Source organism: Pelodiscus sinensis, chromosome 3 (genome assembly GCF_052426305.1).
Source record: "Pelodiscus sinensis isolate ZL-2025 chromosome 3, ASM5242630v1, whole genome shotgun sequence".
In the NCBI taxonomy this organism is placed as follows: Eukaryota; Metazoa; Chordata; order Testudines; family Trionychidae; genus Pelodiscus; species Pelodiscus sinensis.
The window spans coordinates 174,704,121-174,730,766 of NC_143054.1; the positions used below are offsets into that span (position 1 = coordinate 174,704,121).

Genomic DNA, 26,646 nt, shown 5'->3' on the forward strand with positions numbered 1-26,646 from the left:
GCCCCCTGTACATTTAATAGATAAAACATTTATCTCTTTGCCAATGACATCAACCTTTGTGTTTAACTATACATTCCTTTGCAAAGTCCTTTACACTAAAAAGTTCTTAGTTTAAAATGGTACTGTTTTTCTGCTCTAAAACGAGATTTTCCTATAAATGTTTTTCTTCATGGACTTCTTCAAAGTGCTGTAGCAGCTTAATTACCAAGTAGATTTTACTAGGTTCTATTATATGAGAGAGCAACAGCTAAAGCTGTCAAACTGTGCTGAGCAAACAGAAGCAAACTTTATGACCTAAGATAAAAAACAAAAAGATGATTCTTTCAGGAGTTAAAAAAAATCATCATAAAAATGATCTGGCTTCAGTCCTAGTTAAATTATAGCTTTTGTAATATAAGCATATCTGTATTATAAGCATATGTTTTGGAAACCAGAGAACAGCAGCAGCTGTTTGAATGCTATTTTAGAAAGAATTATCATTGTGGAACTTATTATTTCAGTTCAGAAATTGAAGCTAATGTTTTAGTCTGCTGCATTTTTAAATAACCACACTAGAGATTGTATAATATAACTGTAACAATTTGGGTATTAGAATCCACCCTCCCCCACCATCTCTACCCTCCATACACTCCACTGGTTAATCTTTAAAAATATTCTTGTTCATTTTATTTTTAGAAGAACAAAGGTTTAATCTAAATGTATGTCTTCAGTCTTTGACCCAGCACATGAGTAATGTTGTGCATGTGAGTGGTTACATGTTTACTAGCATGCAGAAATTCTTGAAGAATGGTGTAAAAGTTCCACCCTTCTGTTGGGCAGCCCTTGGTGGCTGAGGGGAATCTTTCAGTCTCTACTTGCCTGTCTGCGGGAAAGGCAGCACCTGGTAAGTGGTCTGAGATCGGGCCTCTCATTTTAACCCCCCCCCCCGGGTGAGGTTTGCAAAGGTGTTAGAGGGGTCCTAGCCCAGGGATCCTATAAGTAGCAGTTACCTGCTCAGTTTCAAAGTCATTAGTTGCTGTCACGTCCCTGGGCCACTTCCCCAGGGATGCTATTCCATCCAGCCCTTCTCTAGGGGCTTGTGATTGAGCTCCCCTTGTCAAGGGTTCTGCGGGATTGTCTTTGGCTTCTTGTCTACCTTCAGCCACAGGGCCTGGCTTCGACCAGGTACGATGCCCAGCTCCCACTCGGAGCTGTCCAAAGTGCTGATTTTCCCCAGAGTCCTGAAGTCAAGCTCCAGGAAGGAACTGACAGGCCCTGGCCTAGCAGCTCCTTTTATAGCAGCCTGCTGCACCCTGATTGGCTGCAGCAGAGGTTGCCCCTCTGTTCTGCTTGGAGGACCTGTCTACTTCTCCTGTTGCTGGCCAGGGTGCTGAAAGGCCTCCAGCAGGGATGTTGGACCTTGTCCACCATATCATAGATGGGGATTTAAGAGTCAAATTCTGATGACACTTCAGTTCTAATCTTCATATCATTGAAATCAGCAGAAAAACTTTCACCACCTTCAATGGGAACAAATTTGGGCCTTTTCCTTGTTGCACTCCCAATAATTGGTGTAAATGAGCAACGGCATTTGGCTCCTACAGTTTAATCTATAATCAATTCTATGCAGTTAAAAAAGGTAAAGTGTGGTGATATATTTTTAAAACTTTTTTCAATTTTAAAAGGAATTAAAACATGTCAAATTCTTCCAAAACAAATTTTTATTTAAAAATTAAAAAACCCTAAATATTAAATTTGAACATTTTTCCAGTTTCTCTCACTTTGTTTACTAACTTTTCATGCCCCTTAAATAATTTATATTCATATGTTCTTCCAACAGAAGGGAGCCCTACTTAAGATAAAATATATTTTGTGACTTGAAAAAATGTTGAGGAGCAATTTGGCATATCAGTCATTATAGAGAAGTCTAACTGAATTTAAATAGAAAATAGTGACTATTCTGTCACTATATTAATCCATTGTACAGAATGTCATAGGTAATTGCATCCTTGGTAAAAAAAAAACATATAGGATAGTCAAAAGCACCCATAGAAAATAAATGATTCTCTATTAAATGTTATAGCTCAGATTCATCATTGGGGTTTGGGAACTTTGAGCACCAAATAGACCTAAAGCCTGCATTGCTTTAGAAATATACCGCAATAGGGGATTCCTCCACTAACTCAGCCTCCTACAACATTTCCTCACTGGCTGCCAACCTTGGGGCCATGCCATGGGGAAAAAAAGTTCCCTGTGTCCTACTGACACTGGCTGCCTTAATACCACTGGCAACCAACTCAGACTAATGCATCATTAAGGCAGTTCTAATTTATGGCAGAAAGCCAGCCTGGTGCATTACACAGTACAGTGGTGGCTTAAATTCACTTTCACCCCACCCTCCAAAGCTGTGTTGTGAACTCCTTGACCTCAGGGTACATCTAGACTACAGGCTTTTGTTGACAGAAGTTTTGTCGACAGTATCTGTCGACAAAACTTCTGTCGACAAAGAGCGTCTAGACACATTCAGTTCTGTCGACAAAGGAGCTTGCTTTGTCGACCAAACCCTGTAGTCTAGACACAACCCTACATGCAATAACACCTTCTGTCGACAGAACTCTGTCGTAAAATGCCTCATAAAATGAGGTTTACCAGTGTCGACAAAACTGCTGAGTTCTGTCGACGTTATGTCGACAGAACTCAGCGGTAGTGTAGACGCAGGTATAGTTTTGTCGACAAAAGTCCACTTTTGTCAACAAAACTCTGTAGTCTAGACACACCCTCAGAGAGAGATATGGGCTTATGTGGTTTTAGAATAATTTCTATTACACTCTACTGATTTCATCTCTATTTCTTATGTATTGGATCAGGGCTACTCAACTTTGGAAGCCCCGGGGGCCACAAATGATACTCACAGCACATGCTGAGGGCCACAACTTAAGTGTGGTTGCATATATATGCAAATATATGCAAATAGCGTATTTCACACTGACAGGCATGAATACAAAAATTAAGTCTTAAAATGCAGAGCTGGACCCAACCATGGCCAGTGTGAGCCAATCAGCACCTCTCAGGCTCTTCCCACAGGGCTAAACAGCCAGCACTTCCCACAATGCCCCGGGGCTCCTGGCACCTCCTCTCTGGGAGCTAGAAATGCCGACATCCTGTACCCATCTGTTCCAGCCAGCCTGTCCGCTTGCATCTTTCAGTGTTCACCCCACCTGGAAGTCGCATCATCATTGTGAAGCATGTTCCCAGTGGAGGCCATGTTCAAAGGATCCCACCCATGGGCCACATGTTGAGCCCTGCGTAAATCCAAACTGCACCGCGTGCTGCAAACAAATGAGCTGAGTAGCCCTGTATTAGATATTTCTCTAAAGCAAGATTCAATACCAGGTTCCACAAGTTATTTAAAAAGATCCAATAAATTTAACAATTCAACACCCCTTATTATACTGCTCATTCCATTTTCAGTAGGCTTGACCCTACTGTTCTTAGTTTCACAACAGTCCCACTGAAGTCAAGCTGCTTCAGTAAGTCTGGCAGAATCATGCACATTTGTTATCTAACTTTGGGATCAAGATTTCTGATTGTCTGAGCCTGGGGCTGACAGCCAGTTAAAAACAAGCAACAACCCTATCTGGCAACAAAAAACATATGGGATAGTCAAAAGCACCCATAGAAAAGAAATAATTCTCTATTAAATGTTATAGCTCAGATTCATCAACAAGCTACCTACTGCCTCACAGCCAATCAGAAATGATTCATTCCAGTCCAAACAAGTACAACGCAACCAGGAAATGAACTTTATGCAAATTGAATACTGTAAGGACAAAACAAGAATTGTAGGGGCAAGCAGGCAGTCAGTTGAAAAGCATCGGACGTGGCATCCAATGTAAGTTGGGCGTCATAAGTCCAAAATCTCTCGGTGGTCATAAACTACTTTTCTAGCTTTTCTTGGTTCCCCCTGATTTACATGTATAGATTAGCTAAATGAAGGAGCAAACACGGGCTGGAGACCTATTAACTCTGCTGCATATGGGAAGAAATATGATTGCTAATTAAACACATTCGGAAAACAGTCAGCCAACTTTGGAAGAAGATGGTGCTTGTGTCAACTTTTAAGTAGACATGGGCTGTTGCTACACTTCAAAGGTGAAAGCGCTGCAGGAAGCAGGGGGGCAGTGGGGGACTCAAGTAGTCCCCCGCTGGCCCCATGCTTCCCGTGGCATTTCAAAGCATGGAGCTCAGGGCCAGTGGGGGAGTCCTCAGCTGACCCCGGGTTTCATGCAGTGCTTCCACTTTGAAATGCCATAAAGCCCAGGGCCAGTGGGGGAGACCCCAGCTCGCCCTGGGCTGCACACAGCATGTCAAAGTGGCAGACCCTGGACTTCATGCAGCACTGCCGCTTTGAAGAACCCCGTTACCTCCCCATTGCCGCTTCTTTCTGATAGAGGCAGCAGGATGGGGGAGCAATTAGTCAACTAGTTTGTCGACTAGTTGTTCACATCCCTATTTCTTTGTAATGATAAGCTGGAAAAAAAGAGCTAACAGATTATTATCTCCAATTGGATTGTAAATATTTATGGCCCCAAATCTGAAGTTCTCACATGGGCAAAGAACCCATTGCTTGGCCCTCACAATCTAATCATTCTTAGAAAAACTGCTTTTTTGGAAAGAAAGACTTGCATAGTTTAACTAAGAAAATCATCTTTGAAGTTGTGTGACATTTACTTTCATTAGCCCCTTAGCATGTCATCCTAGCCAGCATATTTTGATGGAGCCCAGCTTTGTGATACTTCTGCAGAATTACTTGCAGTAGCAATCGCTGCACAGTTTCTCCTATGCTTTGGTTCCTCTCTGCCAATGAAATGGAGGGACGTATGTGACCTCAAATAACCATGTTACTCTGACAAGTTCAGTAAATAGGTATTAAGTGATTTTTATCATTGAAATTTGACCTAACTTTTAATTTCTTATATCTTTTAATACACATACAGGAATTTTTTACTTTTATGTTTATGTTTTGGGGTGAGGCTGAATCTTGTCCTCAACCCTATCTCTCTCTCTCAGTCTCTCTCTCTCTCTCTCTCTCTTTGTGTGTGTGTGTGTGTGTGAGAGAGAGAGAGAGAGAGAGAGAGAGAGAGAGAGAGAGTTGCATGTGAAAGAGAAAAAATGTTTAAAGTTATGTAATATACATGACCAACTTCTTTGCACTCAGTACTTCGAATGTTATAATATAATCTAGATATTTATAGTATACCTTTATCTAATCAGACTGTTCCCCTCTAATTGTAATCACAATAGCAAGTCAAGCTACTAACACAGCAAGATGTATCAGCTCTGCTTACACAATATTTACAAACTAGAATGGAAGTTACTTCATAAACATCTGACATAAATACTGCTACAGACTTGGAAACATCAAACTTAATAGTAACCAAGAAGAGAAATTAAGTGATATAAGGAGAGACATAAAAGAGGCTAGTGGTGTCATTCTGATTATTTAACAAGGTTAAGAGCTATTGCAGTCTTTAACTAAGAAGAAGGAAAAAGATGGGCAAGTAAACTTTGAGCTAAATGATTTGTTGAAAAATTAATAAAATGATTGAGGATGTCATACCAGAGATAACCACTGTAATGATGATGTTTGTGAGAGAAGCTAAAAAAAATGGAATTACCACTATAGAATTGGCTATGCTTACTCTCACACTGTGCATAATAGTCTGGTGTCAGTTTTGTCTCTGTACACAGTTTTCCACTGGTCAGAAATAAAGAAAGGTAATTTCCCTTAATTCCTAACTCAACTGCTTGCTATCAGTAACAATCCATTTCTGAACATTAGAACCAGAAGGAAGAATACTGAATAGTATGCTAAATTAATTTCTTCTGATAACTTATTTGAAACAGTATTTGATTAAAACAATAAAACATGTTCTAAATCTAAAAACATGATTGCTGCAGGCTGAGCCAAAAATGTTATTACTGATAAGCAACAATAGACTGTTATTTATTTAGTTCTTGTAAAGGCAACACAGTCAATCAATAGCTGTGCATGTACTAAGGCAGTAGGTCTTGTGTAAAGATATTTATCAGAAATCCATCAGCAGTGTTCTGCTTTTGATTGCAATCCTCTATAGACTTTTCAGAACATCACCAAAGACTGTGTACCTCTTTGACAAGTCACATTGACAGGTCTAACATTATAGAAGCTGCACTACCTAATATGCATATTTAACAGCATATCCAATTAACCACTTTGCTGACTGAGATTTCTTTGTTAATTCATTTTATTCCAACTTACGTTAATACTTTGGCAGTAAACATGGAAAATGAGTGATAAAGCATACTGGAAATTTTAAAAGGGAATAGAAAAATGTTTAATTTAAATCCATATTTAGAAAATGATTGTATGTTACAGCCTAAAATAAAAAAATCCTCAACTGTGAATGGATACTAGTTAGACCAGGAACCTATATAAATGTTTGGAAATGAGTTCTTGAAGAAACTATTATAACTATACACAACTCATTCTGAACCCTCTCCCTCCACCCCAAAATTAATTACTTGTAATTCAAACCTGTAAGAAAAATTGTCTCCACTTCCAGATCACATTTCTTTTAAATGCAAGAAAAGCTTAAAATGTTTAAATTTAATGTAAATGTAGTGTTGTGACTATAGTGTAAACTTTGTACTGCAATGTAATACACATTTTACAGATCTAAAATACATTTACTTTGAGGACATGCATTTTATTATTATTATTATTATTATTATTATAGATAGATGCAGTAATCAGGTTATCTCAATAGATAAAAACTTAAAAAGTGATCATACAAATGTATTACTTTATCTAGCCTAATAAAAGATTCTAGCTATAACTTTCTTATTCATTGTTACACATAAGGCAATAAAAATGCTATATGTGCATTGAAAACATACCTTCCAAAATTGTTTTGACTTCATTTTTCATGGCATCATTGTAATTATTTTATTGAAGTAGTAGAAACCCAATCCCACTCTTTTTACCTAGTCAAAACACCCGTTGAGTTCAGTAGATATCTACACTGATTAAGAACCGCATGATCTAGCCCACAGTGTGACACGCTCATAAATGCTAGATGGCGATTCTATTATAGATGCCTTTTTAAACAGCTGCAATTTAAAATTTAGAGCACATGAAATTCAGGTGCTGATACAATAGACAGTTATTGTGTAGATAGGTTCTGAGAAAGTTTCCCCCTACCGTTCTACTAGTATACCACAGCTCAGATATACAATAGTTATAGCATTCTAGAGGGAGATTTTGTGCTGTAGAAAAATATCCCCCTAAAACATGGACAGTCTTAAAAATATCCCAGAAAAACTAAACAAAGTATAATCACACCTAGTTATATGACCTGAGCAGCACTGAAACCCAGTTGGGAAAATATCCAATATATTGTGAGTTATCATCTAGTCAGGATTTCAATCCAGATTTCTGAAGGTGAAATATTTGTACAATAACAGACTGATCCAATCTGCTACCTTTTATTTTTAAAGTGCATTTCTAAGATCCAAGGTCAAGCACAACAAAAGGTTATTTTAGAAAATGTAGTGATGCACATCACACTGCTGAATGTACTAACAGACTTTGTCAGATTCTCACTTGATATAAACTGGGATTGTTCCACAGTAGTCCTTAGACTCATGCCAATTTACACCAATCTGTTTGATATATGCCTTCTTCCAGTGAATAAGCTGGTGAAAGATAACTGGAGTCAGACTCATTCCTGCTGAGACAGAAGTGATGCTTCAGCCAGGAAAAAGGTAAGTGAGGGCGATGACTCTGACTTTCATTGGGGAAATATGTCCTATCTTTGCTAATATGATGTGTAGTCTTGGATTCAAAGTGGATCCATCACAGTTCCTGGATTTTCACATATCAGCTTTCTCCATTTAGGTTACCATTCTGCTGTATTGTGGACCTTGCCACCATGGCTCATGCTTTTGTAATCACCACATTGAACTTTGTTTGACTTGCCTATAAAAGGTGCCTGGTATTCAGCTACCACAGAAAGCAACAGCCTTCTTCTTAAATGGGGCATTGAGGTGTCAGTATATAAGAGTTAACACCAGTGTTTCATATTTTGAAACTTACTCAGAAGCTACTTATTCCCTGGCAAACACAAGGTACTTTGGAACCACCTTTCCTATGAAATCACCAATTTCCCTATGTCCTTCTGTTGTAGGAACTACGATCCAGAAAGTTTGCTAATTTTTCCTGAGGATAAACTTGCCATATACAGCCAAGGAATAATCTCAGTGGAAGTCTCCCTCCAAAAGTCCATCACAGACCCAAGTTTAATGGGTACAACTACAGGGTAAAACTAATTTTCTTCAAGCATCTGAAATAATGTTAGCTTTATTTTTTCTTTAATTTTAGGAGTTAATAGAGGTTGGGATTCAACTGCTTCATTGACAAAAAGGTGAGAGATGATTACATGATTGGAATTCTACTCATCTTCCTATTAAACACACTTCTGGAAAAGAAAATAGCATGTTAATGTGTCATTAAATATAAAGCAAAGTTCCAACAAAAATATACATGGATGTGAGAGCTGTAAGACTGTGGAATTGTCTTCCAAAAGGAGCTGGAAAGCTACCATTGCTTATGTCTTTTAAAACCAGAATGGCCAAGAGTAAGGTGGATGTGGTTTGAGAAGAGCGGGGAAAATAGGACTGAAATAAGTTCTTTGGGAGTGAGGTGATGTTTGTTGCCACGACCAGGTGCTGCTAGTGAAGAGTCTAGCTTTGTTCAAGTTTGTTGGACACAGAAAATACAGCCTTATCTCATTTCTTCTGATCTTCCTGACACTGCAACATTGGAAAGAACATTGCTCACAGGGGATCAGCTAGCTGACCTCTCCTACAGGTAGTTTCTATCTCTAATTTCTGTGATTGTATGCAAAGACAATCCAAGTAATCGAGTAAAAAAGACTGCTTTGAGGTCACCATAAGGTTGGGAATGGTTTGGTAAGTTTACATTTCATCAGAATGAAAATACTGCTGAAGAATTAATGGAGCTAATTCCAAAGTCCACTGCTGGAAGAAGGCAAGTTTGAGGATCAAAATTCATTGCCTTTCTCGTAAGCATAGGCTAGACGCACGCTAGAGGAAATTCACTGTGCCCCTGGGGAAAGAAATGAAAGCCTTGTCCATCTCTCTCTCTCTCTCTTTTAGGAGCAAACCCTTTTGGTTGATGCTCAGAGCTACACTGCTGAGCTCCTGAGGGGCAACATAGCAACCTACTTGGCCAGAAGACAAGATGCCTCAGTGAAGCTTATAGAAGAAATTAATTATTATAGAAATTAAATATTTTAAAAGTACTGCAAAATGATAGCAAGTCTGATTTAAATGCACAAAAGCAAAGTAATTTTGGATTAAGGCAAACACCTTGAAATGCACTCTGATCACTAAAATGTGTGAGACATGCACTACCCTGCATCCAGCAAAATCAGGTACTTTCACTTACAGAGTTTCCGCAAAATCCTCTAAAGGTTGACAACTCCACCATGTATTATTAATTCATATTAAAGATAGCATACCTTGCCTATGTCAGGGTTGTAGGTGAGCAGAGACCAGGAGCTGCTCTCTGGGAAGGGAATAATAATAATAATAATTAATAATTATTATTCGCTTCCCACAGAGCAGCTCCTGGTCTCTGCTCACCTACAACTGACTCAGGGAAGGTATTCTATCTTTAACCATGCCCTCTTGAAATCTGTTTTGGAGATTATTTGATTATTTGTTTTTCCCCCAGTTTCCATCCATCTCTAAATTTGTTTAGAAGCCCTTAAATGATTTCACAAAGTATCCAATAATAGAACAGAAGGAGCTATTAGTCAGCTTTCCCCACCTAAGTACAATTGGCTGTATTCTGAGATTCTTGGGTGTGTTGCAGAGAGTGGGAGTCTGAATGTCCTTGCTATTCTGGAATTAACCACATTATTATTAGTAGTAGTATTTTAATGAGCAAAAAAGTATAAAAGTAATTTCTACACACTTTTTATCAGTTAAATAATAAAGTGTATGAGACACAAAATGACTTTTAAAAAATAAGTACTGCAAACTTATCTACTGTCATTGTTATGCCTTGGTAAAAATCTGATGTATCCAAACTGCCTCATGTTTGTAACTGGACATCTTGCACAAAGATGCCAAGTAACAATAAGATCCATTTGTTACCTTTTAAAGCTTGTAAATTTCACCACATGATAGAGCAAATGAAGCATGGCAAGATGAGAAAATAAAGAATGAAGCTGTATAATTTAATCAAAAGTCAATGGTTTTCAAGCAAAGGGGGACTTTTGCATAAACCCTAAAATATAGATGCATGCTTAGCAGTCTTTGTACTGATTTTGTTAATAGTGATTATGTTTGCTTTTTCATTTATATATGGATATTTAAATATTCATATGATTATATTTGCAAAATCAAAATCCATAAGAAAGACATAGTCATAGTGTGGTATCTTTAGAAACTAAAACCATTCTGTATCGTTGTAAATTCTGAACTAAAAAGCTTATTTGCACTTGCAAAGAATTTCATTTTAGTCCCTTTACTGCCCTTCCCTGGCTGTGGTAGTGTGCATACCCATTCCATTCCCCTCTCAATGTTTAGATATTTATCCCCGTGCACTGCTGATTTTTTGTCTAATTAGTGGTCCCAGGTTTTACTTCATCGACTTTAGACCAATATAATTAATTGGAAGGAACATTATTATCAGAAGCCTTTTAAACAAAACATAGGCTCCGCCCAGTCCCCAGCTCGTTTGAACGGGGCGGGGGGAGGGGGGGAATCTTTTGTTTCCCTGACTCTGATTCTACTGTTGTTAAATTCTCAGGGTGACAAGAAATAACGTCCACCGCATCCTCCCGTGGTGCCCGAGGACAGAGGCTGAGTAGGAGAAGGGGAGAATCGGGAGGAGAGACGGGAGGGCAGGAGGATTGGGAACTGCCAAGAAATCCCAGGAGACACCCACAAACCAGAACTGAACCGAATCAACCAGCAGACTCGCGATTCTTTCCTTGCCTTTGGCCAGACCCGGTGGCGGAGCAAAGCCACGAGAGTCTGGCTGCGAGGGAAAGATCCGCCGAGCTGGCTCAGCCTGGGCTGCAGCATCTTAGGCAAGCAGCATCTCCCGGGACCTTGCGCTGGGGTCTCCTTGGATCTGGGGCTCCCTCTTTGCAGCGGGGGCAGAGGGTGAAGGGTTCGTTTACAAATGCGAGTCACCCAAGTCCGCCCCCCACATGCCGATGTTTTCAGACCGACCCCGGGGGCGTCTCCACGGACAATCTTGAGGGGGCCTGTGTCCCCCACTCCACGCGTCGCCTCTGCGAACGGCAGCATTCAGGGTCTGCCCATAGGGCCCCTGCCCCGGACCCTAGCGGTCATCCACTGTGGATCTCTGCCCCTGTCCATACCTGCCATAGGGTCCTACTGACAGCTTCTCGCCCCCTTACGCCCCTGCCCCTGCGGCCCACTGGCAGCAGCTCCCTGCCCGTGGGTCACCGGCCCTCGGACCAAAGAGGAGCGTGGTTCACGGACAGCACGTGGGCCAAACGCCGCCAGCAACATGCACACGCGCTGCGGGGCTCGGGGTTACCGAACCGGACCGGGACCCACCGTGTCCGCCTCGCAAGGAAGCCGGGGACCTGTAGATAGCGATAGGCACGGACTGATGTTTGCTGCTGCCATGGAAATGGTGAATGTGGTGAGCGCCCAAACTGGAGGCGCCCCACGCCACGCCGAGGAGGCCGCTGAGAGTGAGGGGGACTATCCAGAGCAGGGCCAGGCGCCCCCCCGCGCCGTTACTCCTGCTGGCGGGGCCCGGCTCCGGGCTGCATTTCAGCAGCGCCCCCATGCTCTGCTCCAGGGCGCGCCGGCCCGCGGGGTCCCCGGCAGGAGCGGCAGGCAGCGCGAAGGAGGCAAAGTTTGGAGAGAGGCGCGCAGCGGCACCCCGCGCCGGGGCCGCTCACTTGGCTAGAGGAGGCAGGTCTGGCCGCGGGGAAAGCTGCCGGGGGTCCTTGGCGCCGGGTCCTCCTCTGCCCCTGACAATCCGACACATCGTCAGCGGCGGCTCCGCCAGGCAGTCCCCAGACTTCGCAAAGGGGCCGAGGGGCGAAGCCAAGCCCCACACTCAGCCAAGCGCCGGGTCCCCTCGCTCCTGCTCAGCGCCAGCGCCCCCCGGGCACCCGGGCATCTCCCCGCCTCGGTAATCCACAGAGAGCCCGGCAGGCCCCAGTGGGGCTCGGGCAGCAACACCAGGGGCGGGGGGGTCCCGCAGCAGCCGGCGAGCGGGCGGGCGGGCGGGCGCTGGGAACCGGGAGGCACTGGCCCCGCCGCTCGCCCCTCCACTCGGCTCCGCACCGGGGAGCCGCGCCAGCGGGCTCGCGCTCGCCCTCGCTCGCGGGCAGCAGTCGGGCTGCTCCGGCCAGCTCAGTGGCGACGGCTGTCCCCGGGCATGTTTTCAGGAGAATCGGGCACCCCGGCGCGAGAGCCCGGGCGGGGAGAGCCGCGCGCGCGGAGAGCAGGGCTATGCAAATCTGCAGTCCCCGAACAGCAAATCACCGACGCTCGGATGCAATGCAGAGGACGAGCCTATGTTCAAGAGGGAGGCTGAGTTCAGCTCCAATCCACTCGCCCCGATTTTCCTCTTCCTTTCCGACGCCACATACTAAGGGACCATGTGTCAGGCGGTGCAGTGAGCGCACACCAACGACTCCTCCCGCCACCCGATTGTGGTGACGAATTAGTCTAATGCGGGGCGCCATTCCCCTCCTCCGACGGGTCAGCTGTGCTGGTGTCTGGAAAGCTCACTTTCATCTTCCAGAGCAGGACTTCGGGGGCTTTCATTGGACTCAACTTGCTCCACAAGATGTTCGCACCAGGGCTGCTGAACACGGCTTGCCGCTGTCTCTCTCCTCAAGCATCTGGTGTGATGAGCGGGTGGTTACACACATCGCTCCTAACAAAGAGTTCTCATTTTCCCAGATATCGTGTGCCCGGGACGCTCTTGGCTAATCGAAACAACTAGGGAAGGGATGGAGAATGGAACAGCTGACACAAAACAATGTCGGGGAAAACGTTTGTCGGCATCGCTGCAGATATAATCCAATATGTTGAAATATTGGATTCTGTATGTTGAGTAGGCATATAAACACATATGCTCTTGCTCTTAAAACAACACAAAGAAAGCTATAAAAAGTCATTTCAAGTTTAGCTATGAAATAATGTAATTAAAACGCTACTCTCCAGATATTGCAGCTCTCGTTGACCACTTACTGCAAATCCTGAGATTTCTTTAAAACCACCTGATATAGAAGCACCTTTTTTTTCCCAATACCATACCTGGACACAATAGGGTGTGTTAAACATATACGTTTAGCTTTCTTTATTCCAGCAGCTCTAGACTTTTGTCTTTTTATGCTATGCTTTCAGCAGTTTCATAGGTGAATGTATGTGTGAGGGGAAAAAAGTAGGTGTGAAAAATTTTATTTAATATTAAGTAAAAAGAACCCTAATATAAGTTTTTGTAGATGCTTTCTAATTTATTATAGGTTATATTGTCACTGCCCTGAGCACCACAGGAGGTGTACCATAGAGAAAAGAATCTCTGCTCTTGCCAGAAAAGGTTATCACTTGGATATGAAGGAAGAACAGGTAGCTTGGGTATGTTTACATGTGCTGCAATCACCCCTCCCAGATGCAAAGTAGACGTACCCAGATGGATGGTTGTAAGGTCAAGTTGTGTCCTATTCTCAACTGACTAGGCCTTAGACTCTAAGCATGTGATTTTCCAGAAAGTTTCTAGAAATATTCTATTATTGTAATAACAGTTGACTGCCAAACACATTTTTGCTAAGCCCTAGAGTGAATTACCACCAATTGTTCTAGAAGGAAGTTTTAAGTGGTGTCTCCAATTTAATTTAGAATTATGCAAACAGATTATTCACTTGACCAAAAAAATACCTTTGATCTACAAAGCAGAATTTTACTCCTCCTCCAGAGCAAGAAGGGAGCCACAGGTTGTTCTCTCATCATCTCCTAGCTGACAGGAGTAAATGTGCAAAACTATGCACCACACCTTCCTCAGAGCAAACTGTAATCATAGAACCATAGAATACTGAAACTGGAAGGGACTTCAAGAGATCACCAAGTCCAGTCCCGTACCCTCATGGCAGGACCAAGCACCATCTAAATCACCCCTGATAGATGTCTATCTAATCTGCTCTTAAATATCTCCAGTGATAGAGATTTCATAACCTCCCTAGGCAATTTATTCCAGTGTTTAACCACCCTGACAGTCAGGAAATTTTACCTCATGTCCAAACTAAACCTCTCTTGCTGCAATTTAAGGCTATTGCTTATTGTCCTATCATCAAAGGTCAAGGAGAACATTTTTTCTCCCTCCTCTTTGTAACTCCCTTTTAGGTACTTGAAAAATGCTATCATGTCTCCTCTCAGTCTTTTCTTTTCTAAGCTAAACAAACCCAATTCTTTCAGTCTTCCCTCATAGCTCATGTTTTCTAGACCTTTCATAATTTTTGTTGCTCTTCTCTGGACCTTCTCCAATTTCTTCACATCTTTCTTGAAATGTTTGCTTTTTTTCAACATTGTCATGCTGTTGACTCATATTTAGTTTGTTGTCCACTATGACCCCGAGACCCCTTTCTGCAGTACTCCTTCCTAGATAGTTACTTCCCATTCTGTATGTGTGAAATGGATTGTTCCTTCCTAAGTGGAGTACTTTGCATTTGTTCTTATTAAACTTCATCCTATTTACCTCAGACCTTTTGTGATGGTGCATCGGGTTTTTCCCGTCTCCTGCACCCCCGTAATGGCACGGACAGACTCCACCAGCCAGTAGACTAGAGGAAGTTTATTGCTTCTCCAGGATACAGCACAGCACAGATGTAATCTGGGTACAAGTCAGGCCTAGGATGCCTCAGCCCCCCTTGTGATGGGGGAGACTGGGCCCCTAAATTCCAGCCCCTTTCCCTAGGCTGTCTCCTCCATGCTCCCAGACAGAAACTAACCAACTCTCTTCCAGCCCTGCCCCCCAGCCAGGGGCAGCATTCCACCTTTCTTTGTTTCTCTCCCTGGGGGGGTAGCTGGTCAGACAGGTTGAGAGACCCTTTTTGCATAATGACTCATCCCCTGCCCTGCTGGGCCGTGCTACAGACAGCAGCCAGTGGAGGTCACCCACAGCCCACTGCCCAGCATAGCAACCAGCAAGGTACCCCCACTACATCACATCTTTCTCCAGTTTATTCAGATCATTTTGAATTATGACACTATCCTCCAAAGGACCTGCTATCCCTCCCAGTTTGGTGTCATCTGCAAACTTAATATGCGTACTCTCTTTGCCAATATCTAAATCACTGATGAAGACATTGAACAGACCCAGTCCCAGAATTGACCCCTGTGGAATCCTAATTGTTATACCATTCTTGCATGGCTGTGAACCATTAGTAACTACTCTCTGAGAATGCTTGTCCAGCACCCAGCTTATAGTAGCCCCATCTGGTTTGTATTTCCCTAGTTTATTGATAAGGTCACGAGAGACCATATCAAATGCCACAATCTAGCCCTACATTTACTAAAGTCCAAAGACAAATAAGCACAATATAGCAATAAGATGTCAAAAACAGTGATGAAAAATACACACAGATTTAAGGCCCACATTCTGAACATGTAACTTTGATTTAATTTTATAGAGTAAACTTGATCTAAAGTAAGTTACTCTGACATACAGGCACTGCAGTAATTGAATGCATTTTATACAGCCACACTATACTCCTTGGATGCATCTAGACTGGCAAGATTTTGCGCAAAAACTTGCCAGCTGTCGGCACTGGCCGCTTGAATTTGCGCAAGAGTACTGACTTTGTAATGTACAAAATCAGTGCTTCTTGCACAAATACTTTCACGCTCCCACTCAGGGATAAGCCCTCTCACAAATGTAGACAGGGAAGAACTGTTTTGCGCAAAAAAGCCCCCATGGCTAAAATGGCGATCGGGGGTTTCTTGCACAAAAGCGCATCTATACTGGGCATCCGTGCCAATCTAGATGCTCTTTTGCGAAAATACTTTTAACGGAAAAACTTTTCTGTTAAAAGTATTTCCGCAAAATCATGCCAGTCTAGACGCAGCCCTTGTGTCAGTGGTTCATGTCCTCACCAGGAGAGTTTGCAATAATTTAACTACAAACATGGGGCATTGTGTGATAGTTTCTGAAAGGCAGCAACAGTTGATACATTGACACTGCATTGACTGCCCCTTCTTGTGCAAAAAAATATTCAAATGAGGCAAAGCGTGGAATATTACAGTGCCTAATTTGCATAATTAATGAGGCTCTGTTTTGCACAAAAAACCATCTTGTGCAAGAGACGTTCTTCCTCTTTTTTTCAGGGAGAATGGCTCTTGCACAAGAGGGTTTTTTTGCACAAAAATGGCTTCATTTTGTGCAAAAGCCTCTTGTGCAAAAATGGAGCCTCATTAATTATGCAAATGAGGCACATCAATATTCCACGCTTTGTCTCATTTGCATTTTTTGCACAAAAGGGAGCAGTGTAGATATAGCCTACAATTTTCACAGAGGTGGAGTTATTAAGTCAGTGGAGTGAAGGGGTTTTCAAACTAGGGGGTTGTAGGTGGTTACCTGGGGGTTGTAAGTTGTCAGTTCCATGGGGCTGACAGCCTCAAATCCTCATTACCTCCCCTCCATTTTTCATTTGTAAGGGGGGTTTCCACTCAAACACTTCCTGTGTGAAAAGGAGTCGCCAATACAAAAAGTTTGAAAATTACATGTGTAGAGTCTAAGGCTTGGTCTTCGCTAAAAAATTAAGTCAGTCATCTTTCCTACATTTCTCAAGGGTGTGAAAAATCCACAGCCTCAAAGATGTAATTAAGCTCTTTCAAAGAGCACGAGGTTGATGGAAAAATTCTGTTGACCTACCTACCATGTCTTGGAGAGCTGGACTATCTAGAGCTAGTCTAGACTAGAAATGTTACATGGGTGCAGCTGCATGGCCTAGCACATCTGGTGTAGAGCTCTTCTGTTAACATAACTTCACCTCCATAAAAGGCACTAAATGTGTTGGTGGGAGAAGCTGAACAAACTGGTGCCTGGGTCAGTGTAATTTAGGTTGCTCAGAGGTGTGGATTAGTTATAAATTATAGCAGCAAATGTTATACCAAAGTTTGTCATAGTGTAGACAAGGCCCCTCCTGATGTATCTATGGTATCTTAACTGAAGCACTACATCATTGTATAGAGGCGACATATGAGGAGGCATGAAGGGTCACATGCCCACCATGCCATGGGGACTTGAGGGACCCCATGAGTAGGGTTGCCAGATGGATTAACCTAAAATATCAAAAAGCCCTCCCCCTAAAAAAATAACACTGGTGAAAAAATTCTGAGAGGAAAAAAAAAAGGGGGAGACCAAAGTTGTTGAGAAAAAAAAAGGACCCCAAGAGATATTAAGCAAAAAAAAAAAATTAAAAATTATTTTTTTTTTAAAAAAAAAGACAGTATGGTCCCTTCAAGAAATGCCTTTGAGTGTTTTTCTCCCTAACAGTCTGCCAGCGGCCGTCCACCATCTTGTCTTCCTGCTCCAGGCCAGACAGCTCCCCTGTGGAGCCAGGTAAGCAGCCAGGATTTTTACCTCCTGGCCGGGGAAACATCAGAAAATACCGGACATTTTAGGTGTCCAGTATTTTCTGATTTTTTTTTACAGGACAAGAGGTGAAAATACCAGACTGTCTGGGTTAATATCCGACACCTGGCACTGGCAACCCTACCCATGAGGCCCAGAATGGTCAGGGGATTAATGGGGGGGGGGAGGGCTGGTGCCAGTCCCAGAGATCAGCTCCCTTCACACACTCACCAGCAGTGGGAAGTGGAGTAACATGGCTGGGAGATGGCAGAGAGCTGTGGGTTTGCTGTGCAGCTGCATCACTGCTGCATCTCAAGTGTAGACTATAGTAATTGTAGTACTCTGAGTGCTTTACAATCTATTGTATTTGTCCTTACTAGACCCCTGTGAAGTGGAGATTATCACCATTTTACAAAGGGGATTTGAGGTACAAAGATCCACAAAGATACGTGGGCATCTAACCACATATACTTAGCTTCTACACAGCTGCCATCTAACCCTGTAAACACCTAAACTCACTCAGTACCCACACTGTTGCAGTAAAAGCACTTTAGGCTGCCAGGTTCCTCCATCTGGATTTGTATATTGATGCCTCCCTGTAGGAAGCTAGATGCCGAACTCCTGCTTAAGTGCTAGAACTGGGGTGGTAATAACATGGTGGCAGTTCATCAAGGTTAGTCCCTAGAGGACCACCACTACTATATATACCTGCATGACCACAGGTACTGGCACTTGCGGCTCACCATTCCTGGCCAATGGGAGCAGCGGGAAGCGATGTGGATCAGGACACTGCTTCTCACATCTCACAGGAGCTGCAATCTGTGGTACTTGTGACTGTGCAGGCAAGGATAGTGATGGGGGTCCCACCAGGAACTAACCATGGCAGACTAATCATGGCCCAGGGGCCAACATTTGCCCACCTTGCCTTAGAATAATTCACAGAGCATCCACCCCTTTGCCTCATGCAGACATAGAGTTTCAACAAGGGTTTACACCCTCTCAGTGAGGGTTCTAACTGGGCTATTCAGTCATTTTCAATCTTATTCTGACCCAACTAATATGTATTCAAAAGGAAAAATTGAGGTCAACCCACATCAAACAGTCATATATAGTTCAGGTCTTACAGCTCTCACGTGTAAGGTGGCAGATTCTTGTTCAAATCCCTTCCCTACATCAGATTTCCCCACATCTTCCCCTGCTTTGCAGTTCTCTAGTACAGATAGGCAGAAACTCAGACTTAAGACATGCCCCTTTGTCATTGGCATCTCCAGCTGGCTACTGTAAGTGGCTCTCCTGGAGAGGCATGAGGATCTTGTGGAAAAAGGGTTTTTTGAGCAAAATGGCCCCGGCCACACTGCCTGTTTTTGCGCAAAAAACCCTTGCACAAAAATGGAGCAAAAGAGAGTATGCAAATGAAGTGCGGGAAAATGCTAATCCGTGCTTCATTTGCATTGCCTCTTTCAGAAAAACTCATAGTGTAGACAAAGGCTAGGCTCCTCTTGCACAAAAAAGTGGCCATCCTTGCGCAAAAACTTGCTGCCTGTCTTCACTTGCCGCGTGTTCTTGCACAAGTAAACTGACGTTCTAATGTACAAAATCAGGGCTTCTTGTGCAAGAACTCTGACACTCCCGCTCAGGAATAATCCCTTTTGCGCAACTGTTCTTGCACAAGAGGCCAGTGTAGACAGGCAACATGAATTTCTTGCGCAAGAAAGCCCTATTGTTAAAATGGGCATCAGAGCTTTCTTGCACAAGAGAGCATCTACACCGGCATGGATGCTCTTGCGCAAAAGCACATATCTTGTGCAAAAGCACATGCCAATATAGACGCTTTCTTCTGGAAAAGTTTTTGCACAAGAACTCTTCTGCAAAAGAGTTCTTGTGCAAGAAGCTGCCAGTGTAGACATAGCCTAGGTGTTTGCTTTGTGGCTCACGTTCTAAGGCACCTATCCCTCCCCATTCATTGCATGGGAAGACTAGGTGGCTAACACAGTCTTTGTGAGTCATAGTGTTGTCCCTGTGATTTAGAGATGCCTAAAAGGTAAGAATTTTAACAGTGAGTATCATAACACCTAAATCCTTTTGTGGATGCAAAATAGAGTGCTTTGTGCAAGATAACATAGTTGGTTATGTCTACACTACAGAGTTTTATCAGAAAAATGGCTGTTTTTCTGACAAAACTTGAGGAACGTCTACAATGCAATTGCGTTCTTCTGCAAGAAAATTGAAAGTACAGAGGGGTTTTTCTGGCATTGGTAATCCTCATTCTACAAGGAAGAAGCCTTTTTATGAAAGAGCTCTTTCACAAAAGGCATGTGGATGAGGAAGAGGGAGTTCTTTCTGAAGAAGAGGAAAGAGGAAAAAAGCTCAGGGGCTCTGGTGGCCATTCTGTCCATAGGAATCAAAGCTTACATGTAAGAGAGCATCCATGCAGTCTGGATGCTCTCTTTCGAAAAAGCAGATCATTTTTTCGATGCACTTTTGCAGTGTGGACGCTCTCTTTCAGAAGAAGTTTTTTTTGGAAGATCTCTTCTGAAAAAAACTTCTTCTAAAAGAAGCCTGCAGTCTAGGAAGCCTGCATGGCTAGGAAGTTTGTGGCATGGCAGGATCTTAGCTATAGCCTAGCCCCTGGGCCATGCTTCCTTAATTTTTTAAACTGAAAATACTGCAGGAAAGAAAACAAGCCAAAATGAAATTACAAAAATAAATAAAAATATAATTCAGGACAATTAAGAAGAAAATTAAAAGAAATGGAATCTGCAATACACTCATACAATTACAGACTCAAATGCATATTTCCTGCTTTACTTTTTGTTTCCAAATTTTCCTCTTGTGTCTGTTATCACTTTGCCAGGTCATTATTCAGTTGGTAAAACAGCTTCACCAAAATAAATTATTCTTCCCAATCACTAAATCAACTTATCGATAACCTTTTCACATATGGTACTGCAGTTTTTAAAAACCTCCATTCTGGCTGCTCATAATGACTGTAGCCATTCTACAGATGGGTAATTTAAAATGGCTATTACTGAATATGGAAATCCAGTATTATCAACCATGAAGATAAATATTTAGCACAGATAGTTACAAGGCTGACAAATGCTAAATGGTCCCCTCTCTCTCAGGCCATCCAATTTGTTACACAGACAAAATTTTTGCCATTTGGCCCCACCTGAAGGTCTCTTAGGTCTCAGTTTGTGACAGATTTCTTCCATAGATCCACTTCAAGCTGTACTATAACAGAATGCGCTATGCTGGCTCAGTTGATTGTTGGCGTAGCGCGCGAGTCAAGACGCGGATAGGTCAACAAGGGAAGTCTTTGTCGACCGCTCCCTTATGCCTCGTGAAACGAGGTTTACAGGAGCTGTCGACAAAGGCTTCCCTTGTCAACCAATCCACGTCTTGACTCGCACACTGTCCCGATGATCAGCTGAGCCGGCATACCATGGCGGCCATTTTTATTTTAATTAAGCCGGGGATATTTAAATCCCTGCTTCATTGACTATGTCGGGTAGCCTATTTTATATGCCTCTGTTAGCAGAGGCATGTAATCTAGACATACCCTATGATTCTAAGTTGAACAGAATCTGTAAGTGCTAAGGAAAACTTAGAGATATAAATATACCTTAGCACTTATATCTGTGCACAGCAGGGAGACAGGAGCAAAGCCGCAGAGGCGGCGGGACCTCTGCGCCTCCGCGGCTTTGCTCGGGTCTCCCTGGTCTGCTGGGGGGGGAGGGGGTGCAGCTAGTGCGCCCTCCCCCCCCAGCAGACCAGGCTTTTGTTGTGGGACGCCTGGGGTAGAGCAGCTGGGGTGCTGCTGGGTTGGTCCTACAGGGACCTACCCGGCAGTGCCCCAGCTGTTCTGTCCCAGGAGTCCAGATTCAGCCGCTGTTGAAACTGATCAGCGGCTGATTCCAGGAAGCCGGGGGCAGAGCAACTCTGCATAGGGCTTCCTGTAGTCAGCCTCTGATCAGTTTCAGCAGTGGCTGAATCTGGAGCCAGTTCCGACTTACATACAAATTCAACTTAAGAACAAACCTATAGTCCCTATCTTGTACGTAACCCGGGGACTGCCTGTATGCAGTGCTTGTATACATCTGTTGCCAAAGTTTCTAGTGCAAATCTGTGTTTGGAGACTTCTTTGAAAGAGACCATAATGGCTCATTTTTAGGTTTTATTGTTTATCATGTTAATTAGGATTTAGGGACTCAAATCTATGGATAATTTGACTGATGTGTATTCAGATTAAAAGCTGTGGATCCTGAGAGTACCAAGCACCTTGCAGGTGCAGGCTCTTAACATCAACAGCCTGCCACCATCACAACATCTGAGCCTATATCAGTGTTTCCAGGCTTCTTACTGACATAATATTTGACACAATACAAAAGGATATCTGAAAAGTAGAGACTTATGTTGCAAGAGGATTTGTACTTTAAAAATTCTCAACAAAATTTTTAAATAAATTATTTGCTGTAGGTGAGCTTTCTGCTGTTTCTAACTTTATAACATTCCATGATATTCAAGGCCCATCTACAGCGATTAATTTAAAAAACTAGCAGGGGCACTACTGGTTGAACCTCTCTTAACCAGGACTTTCTGGTGTGGCAATGTCCATGGTCTGGGAGGAGAGCAGATGTTCTGGACCAGAGAGCCTGGGAGGCTGGCAGCAGGAGAGCTAGTCTCCGGACTGCAAGCAGGGGAGCTGGCAACCATGAGCCCAGCTGGGCCAGTGGCAGCTGGGGCAACAGCCCAGCCGGTAGCACAGCTGGGTAGACTGAGGGGAGGAATGGAAGCCCAGCTGGGAGCAGAGCCGGGCATCTGAGGAGGGCCAGCAGCTCAGCCTGGGCTAGTGGCAGCAGGATGGGCAACGTAACCAGGAGTGGAGCTGCACATCCAGCATCCAAGGGAGCACAGATTGCCAAGGACCCAGTAACTGGGGCTAGGAGCAGAGCTGGGCTGGAGGACTAGTGGTGAAGGGGCCAGAATTGACCTCTCCTCACCTGGCATACTCCCTCATTTGGGACTGGTCAGGTCCTCCAGGTTTTGGACAAGGGAGGTCCAACCTGTATGATCCTACTCTTGTTTGTGCTCCTATAAACCGAATCCTTCACACCACCTCCTTTCCTAGCTTCTTAGTTCTCCTTGGAGATATAAAACTCACTAACCCAAGTAACAAATAACATCTTTGAAAGAACAAAAAGGAAAGGCTGAGCCTTCCCAGTAACTCTGTAGGGTGTAGAGTAGATAGGATTATTGTGCAAGGAGGGACTTGCAGAGTTGAAAGATCATCTTCCTGGTTGGAAGGTGAGGTTCAGTCTGCAGCCAATGCTATGCTCTGATGGCTGTTGTGTTAGAGTTATGTGCTGTTTAAATAAAATATTTTACATATTAAATAAAATGTCCTGTGCCTTAATAAGAGCAAGACAGTTGATCCATCCTACCATGCAAGAGAAACAGATTTGATTTGGTTTCTCATTGCCTGATCCATCTGGCTGGGCACAGAGTGAGGTTAATGCAGGACTCATTTGAGGAAATGACACTTTACATCAGTCTGCTCTGATTCCTGTAGCAGAGAGAGAAGCCAAGAGCAAATTTATCAAGTTCTTAGAAATGGTGTTTGCATACACATACTAGAAGAGATATGGAAGAAGCAGACCACTGACTAGAACAAAGAGGTTGTAAGTAGGGAGAACAACAGAGAAAAGAGAAATTGGTGGGAGGAGAAAGGAAGAGATGAAAAAGTAAAAAGTAGGTCAAGGAGAATGGGGAAGAGGAGGTCTAAGGGGGAAAAGGGCAGCAGTGAGAAGAGCAAGGAAGAAAGCAATAAAAGATTCCTGAAAGGTGGAGAAAGACAGAAAGAAGCCAAGGAGATAAACACGTAGAAAGAATGTATGGAAAGGAAAAGATGTAAAATCCTCTCTTTCATTTTTTGTGATAGGGAAAACAATTCCCTCCAACTTGAAGAAAATTGTGGCAGTCAGACACTTCGAGTCTTTTAATGTTTTATTTAAAAAGACTAATTGGGAGTTCTTAACACTCAGAGTTAACCTTTTTAATGAAAAGTAAAAGTTAAAAGTGCCTGTGAGTAAACATTGTTAAAACCTATCGTAAGGAACATTCGTTATTTAAAAGTAGGGGGATTTCAAAGTCATTTTTATCTCCTACTGACTGGATAGAATATGAATCCCTATTAGCTGTGTACTCAGAATAGAGATGGGTGAACTTAAAATGGATGTGGTTTTAATTTTCAAGGCTAGTGAAATCTGAACTCAAACCTAATTAGCTGATGTTTACATTGTAATGCCAGCTTCCAATGGCCACATTGGAAGGAAGTTACTATTATGGCAGAAGGGCTGGGAATATGGTCCTTGTCTAGACCAGGGAAAATTATTTTTATTAGAGTTAGCTGTCTCAAGCTAATTTAATTGGATTGAAACTGTATTCAATACTGAGGTCTAGTACACAAACAGTAGTAGGCATCCTTCTGTCTGCGCCACTGAAAGGTAAAGAATGTACTCATTTTGTTTTATGGCAGTCATGAATGTGGATGAAGTGTAGCCATATAGCTAGAGTATAACCTTATGCAATGTACTGTGCCTCAGTGTACCCTGTCAGCTACCCTTTCTAACTAGCAGAAAGGAACAACCTAGAGCTGTTGGTAGAGATGCATCATGCAGGTTGTCTGCGTCCATTATTGATGTTAAGGCAGAAACAGACCAAAAGGGTCCTTGTGACTCACTATGGTCACCCTTTTATCCTTAGAACTGCATTTTTAAAATGTGAGAGTGTAAGAATAGATTTTATTATAGAACAATTTGTAATATTAGTAGTTACAGGAGACCCCCTCACTTATGACCTAATTGGTTCCTGCAGAACTGTCATAAGTCAAGCATTCATAAGTTGAACCCTTATTTCCCACAGGCACAATGTTCCGTTCCTGGCCTGCTTTGTCTCCTGGGAGTTGTAGTCCCCAGCATGCCGAGCCCAGAGTCAGCCGAGGGCAGTGCAAGGTGTTAGGCAGCTCCGCGTGTCCCTGAGCCAGTCATGTGCTGCGAGCTGTGCCCAAAGCCAGCCGGGATCTGGGTCAGGTGGTAGGCAATTCCGCGTCTCCCAGAGCCAACGGCGCAGCATGAGCTGCACCCAGAGCTGGCCAGGGGATGTGCTGGGTGGTAGGTGGCTCTGTGTCTCCCGGAGCCAGCAGAGTGGCATGACCTGCACCAAGAGCTGGCCGGGGCTACAGGCGACTGGCTGACCTTGTGGCTCACTGTGCAGGTGGACTTGAGAAGCCACATTGGGCTGGAGCAGGGCAGTCGTAAATGCAGGGGGTCGTAAGCTGGGTGGTCGTAAGTCGGGGGTCACCTGTACTTGAATCTTAGAATATTCTGTACTAAATTTATTTTTACAAAAGCAACTATGTAATTTTTGCTTGTCTGAAGCTATTATGTAACTTTTGTTTATATGTATGAAGACTGTTAATGTATGAAAGAAATTAGTCTCAAGACCAGCACAACATGCAGATGGTGAAAGAAGGGGCTGGAGACTCAAGAACATCAAGCAACTATCAAATGTACCAATTGCATTTGATGACTGAGGAGGGGCAGACTGACAACCTGAAGTTAGAAGCAAGAATTCCTAACGTGAAAATAACAAATCTCATCAAAACCATGGTAGTTCAATACCCAAAAAAGTCATCAGCAGACTAATACAAACCATCTCCAGATAAACATATGTTGCAAAGTAACTGAGGGTATGTCTACACTACAAAGTTAATTCAAACTAACAGCCGTTAGTTCGAATTAACTTTCATAGGCGCTACACATACAAACCGCTAGTTCAAACTTAATTCGAACTAGCGGAGCACTTAACTCGAACTATGTAAACCTCATTCTATGAGGACTAATGCCTAGTTCGAATTAAGTAGTTCGAATTAAGAGCTGTGTAGCCACTTAATTCGAACTAGTGGGAGGCTAGCCCTTCCCAGCTTGCCCTGGTGGCCACTCTGGGTCAAACCAGGGAAACTCTTCTGCCGCCCTCCCAGCCCCGGAGCCTTTAAACAGGCATGGTCTGGCTACGGTGCTCGTGCCAGTTGCAAGCCTGCCAGCACCCAGCCAGCAGACCCTGCACCTGGCACAGCATGAACCAGCCACCCACTGCCACCCAGCCCTCTGCGTCCTCCCAGGACCAGGCTGGTGGCTCCCAGGAGCCTGCCCGGGGCCGCAAGAGGCGAGCGCCTGCCTGGTCTAGTGTAGAGATCGTGGACCTCATCGAGGTTTGGGGGGAGGCCTCCAACATCCATGATCTCCACACTAGGCATAGGAATGCGGCCATCTTGGGCAGGATAGCTGCCAGCCTGGCCATCAAAGGCCACATGCGAACCCAGGAGCAGGTTTGCATGAAAATCAAGTTGGTCCAGTGAGACCCCAGACCCTGAGCCCTGAGCTTAGAACATAAGAACATAAGAACGTCCGTACTGGGTCAGACCAAAGGTCCATCTAGCCCAGTAGCCTGTCTGCCGACAGTGGCCAGCACCTGGTACCTCGGAGGGGATGGACCGAAGACAATGACGAAGCAATTTGTCTCGTGCCATCCATCTCCAGCCTCCCAAAAACAGAGACCAGGGACACCGTTCCTACCCCCTGACTAATAGCACTCCATGGACCCAACCTCCATGAATTGATCTCACTTCTCTTTAAACTCTGTTATAGTCCTAGCCGTCACAGCCTCCTGTAGCAAGGAGTTCCACAGGTTGACTATGTGATTTGTGAAGAAGAACTTTCGCTTCTTAGTTTTAAACCTGCTGTCCATTCATTTCATTTGGTGTCCTCTAGTACTTCTATTATGGGAACTAATGAGGAACTTTTCTTTATTCACCTTCTCCACACCACTCATGCTTTTATAGACCTCTATCATATCCCCCCCCTCAGTCTTCTCTTTTCTAAGCTGAAAAGTCCCAGTCTCTTTAG

At 43.5% G+C, this 26,646-nt stretch overlaps 1 protein-coding gene across 13 annotated transcripts in view; it reads right to left on the reverse strand.

Annotated features, from left to right (window-relative positions):
* NRXN1 (neurexin 1) overlaps positions 1–26,646 on the reverse strand; it is a 1,118,405-nt gene that overhangs the window by 402,845 nt on the left and 688,914 nt on the right. For 2 of the 13 annotated variants that reach the window (XM_075925466.2, XM_075925465.2), the window contains exon 1: positions 11,644–13,205. The exons of 9 other annotated variants lie outside the window; for them this stretch is intronic. In XM_075925466.2, coding sequence (XP_075781581.1) covers positions 11,644–11,881 — 238 coding nt within the window. In that variant the 5' untranslated portion in view covers positions 11,882–13,205. Of the gene's footprint in view, positions 1–11,643; positions 13,206–26,646 lie in introns of those variants that run through there. 2 more of the 13 variants (XM_075925464.2, XM_075925463.2) reach the window with 1 other exon arrangement.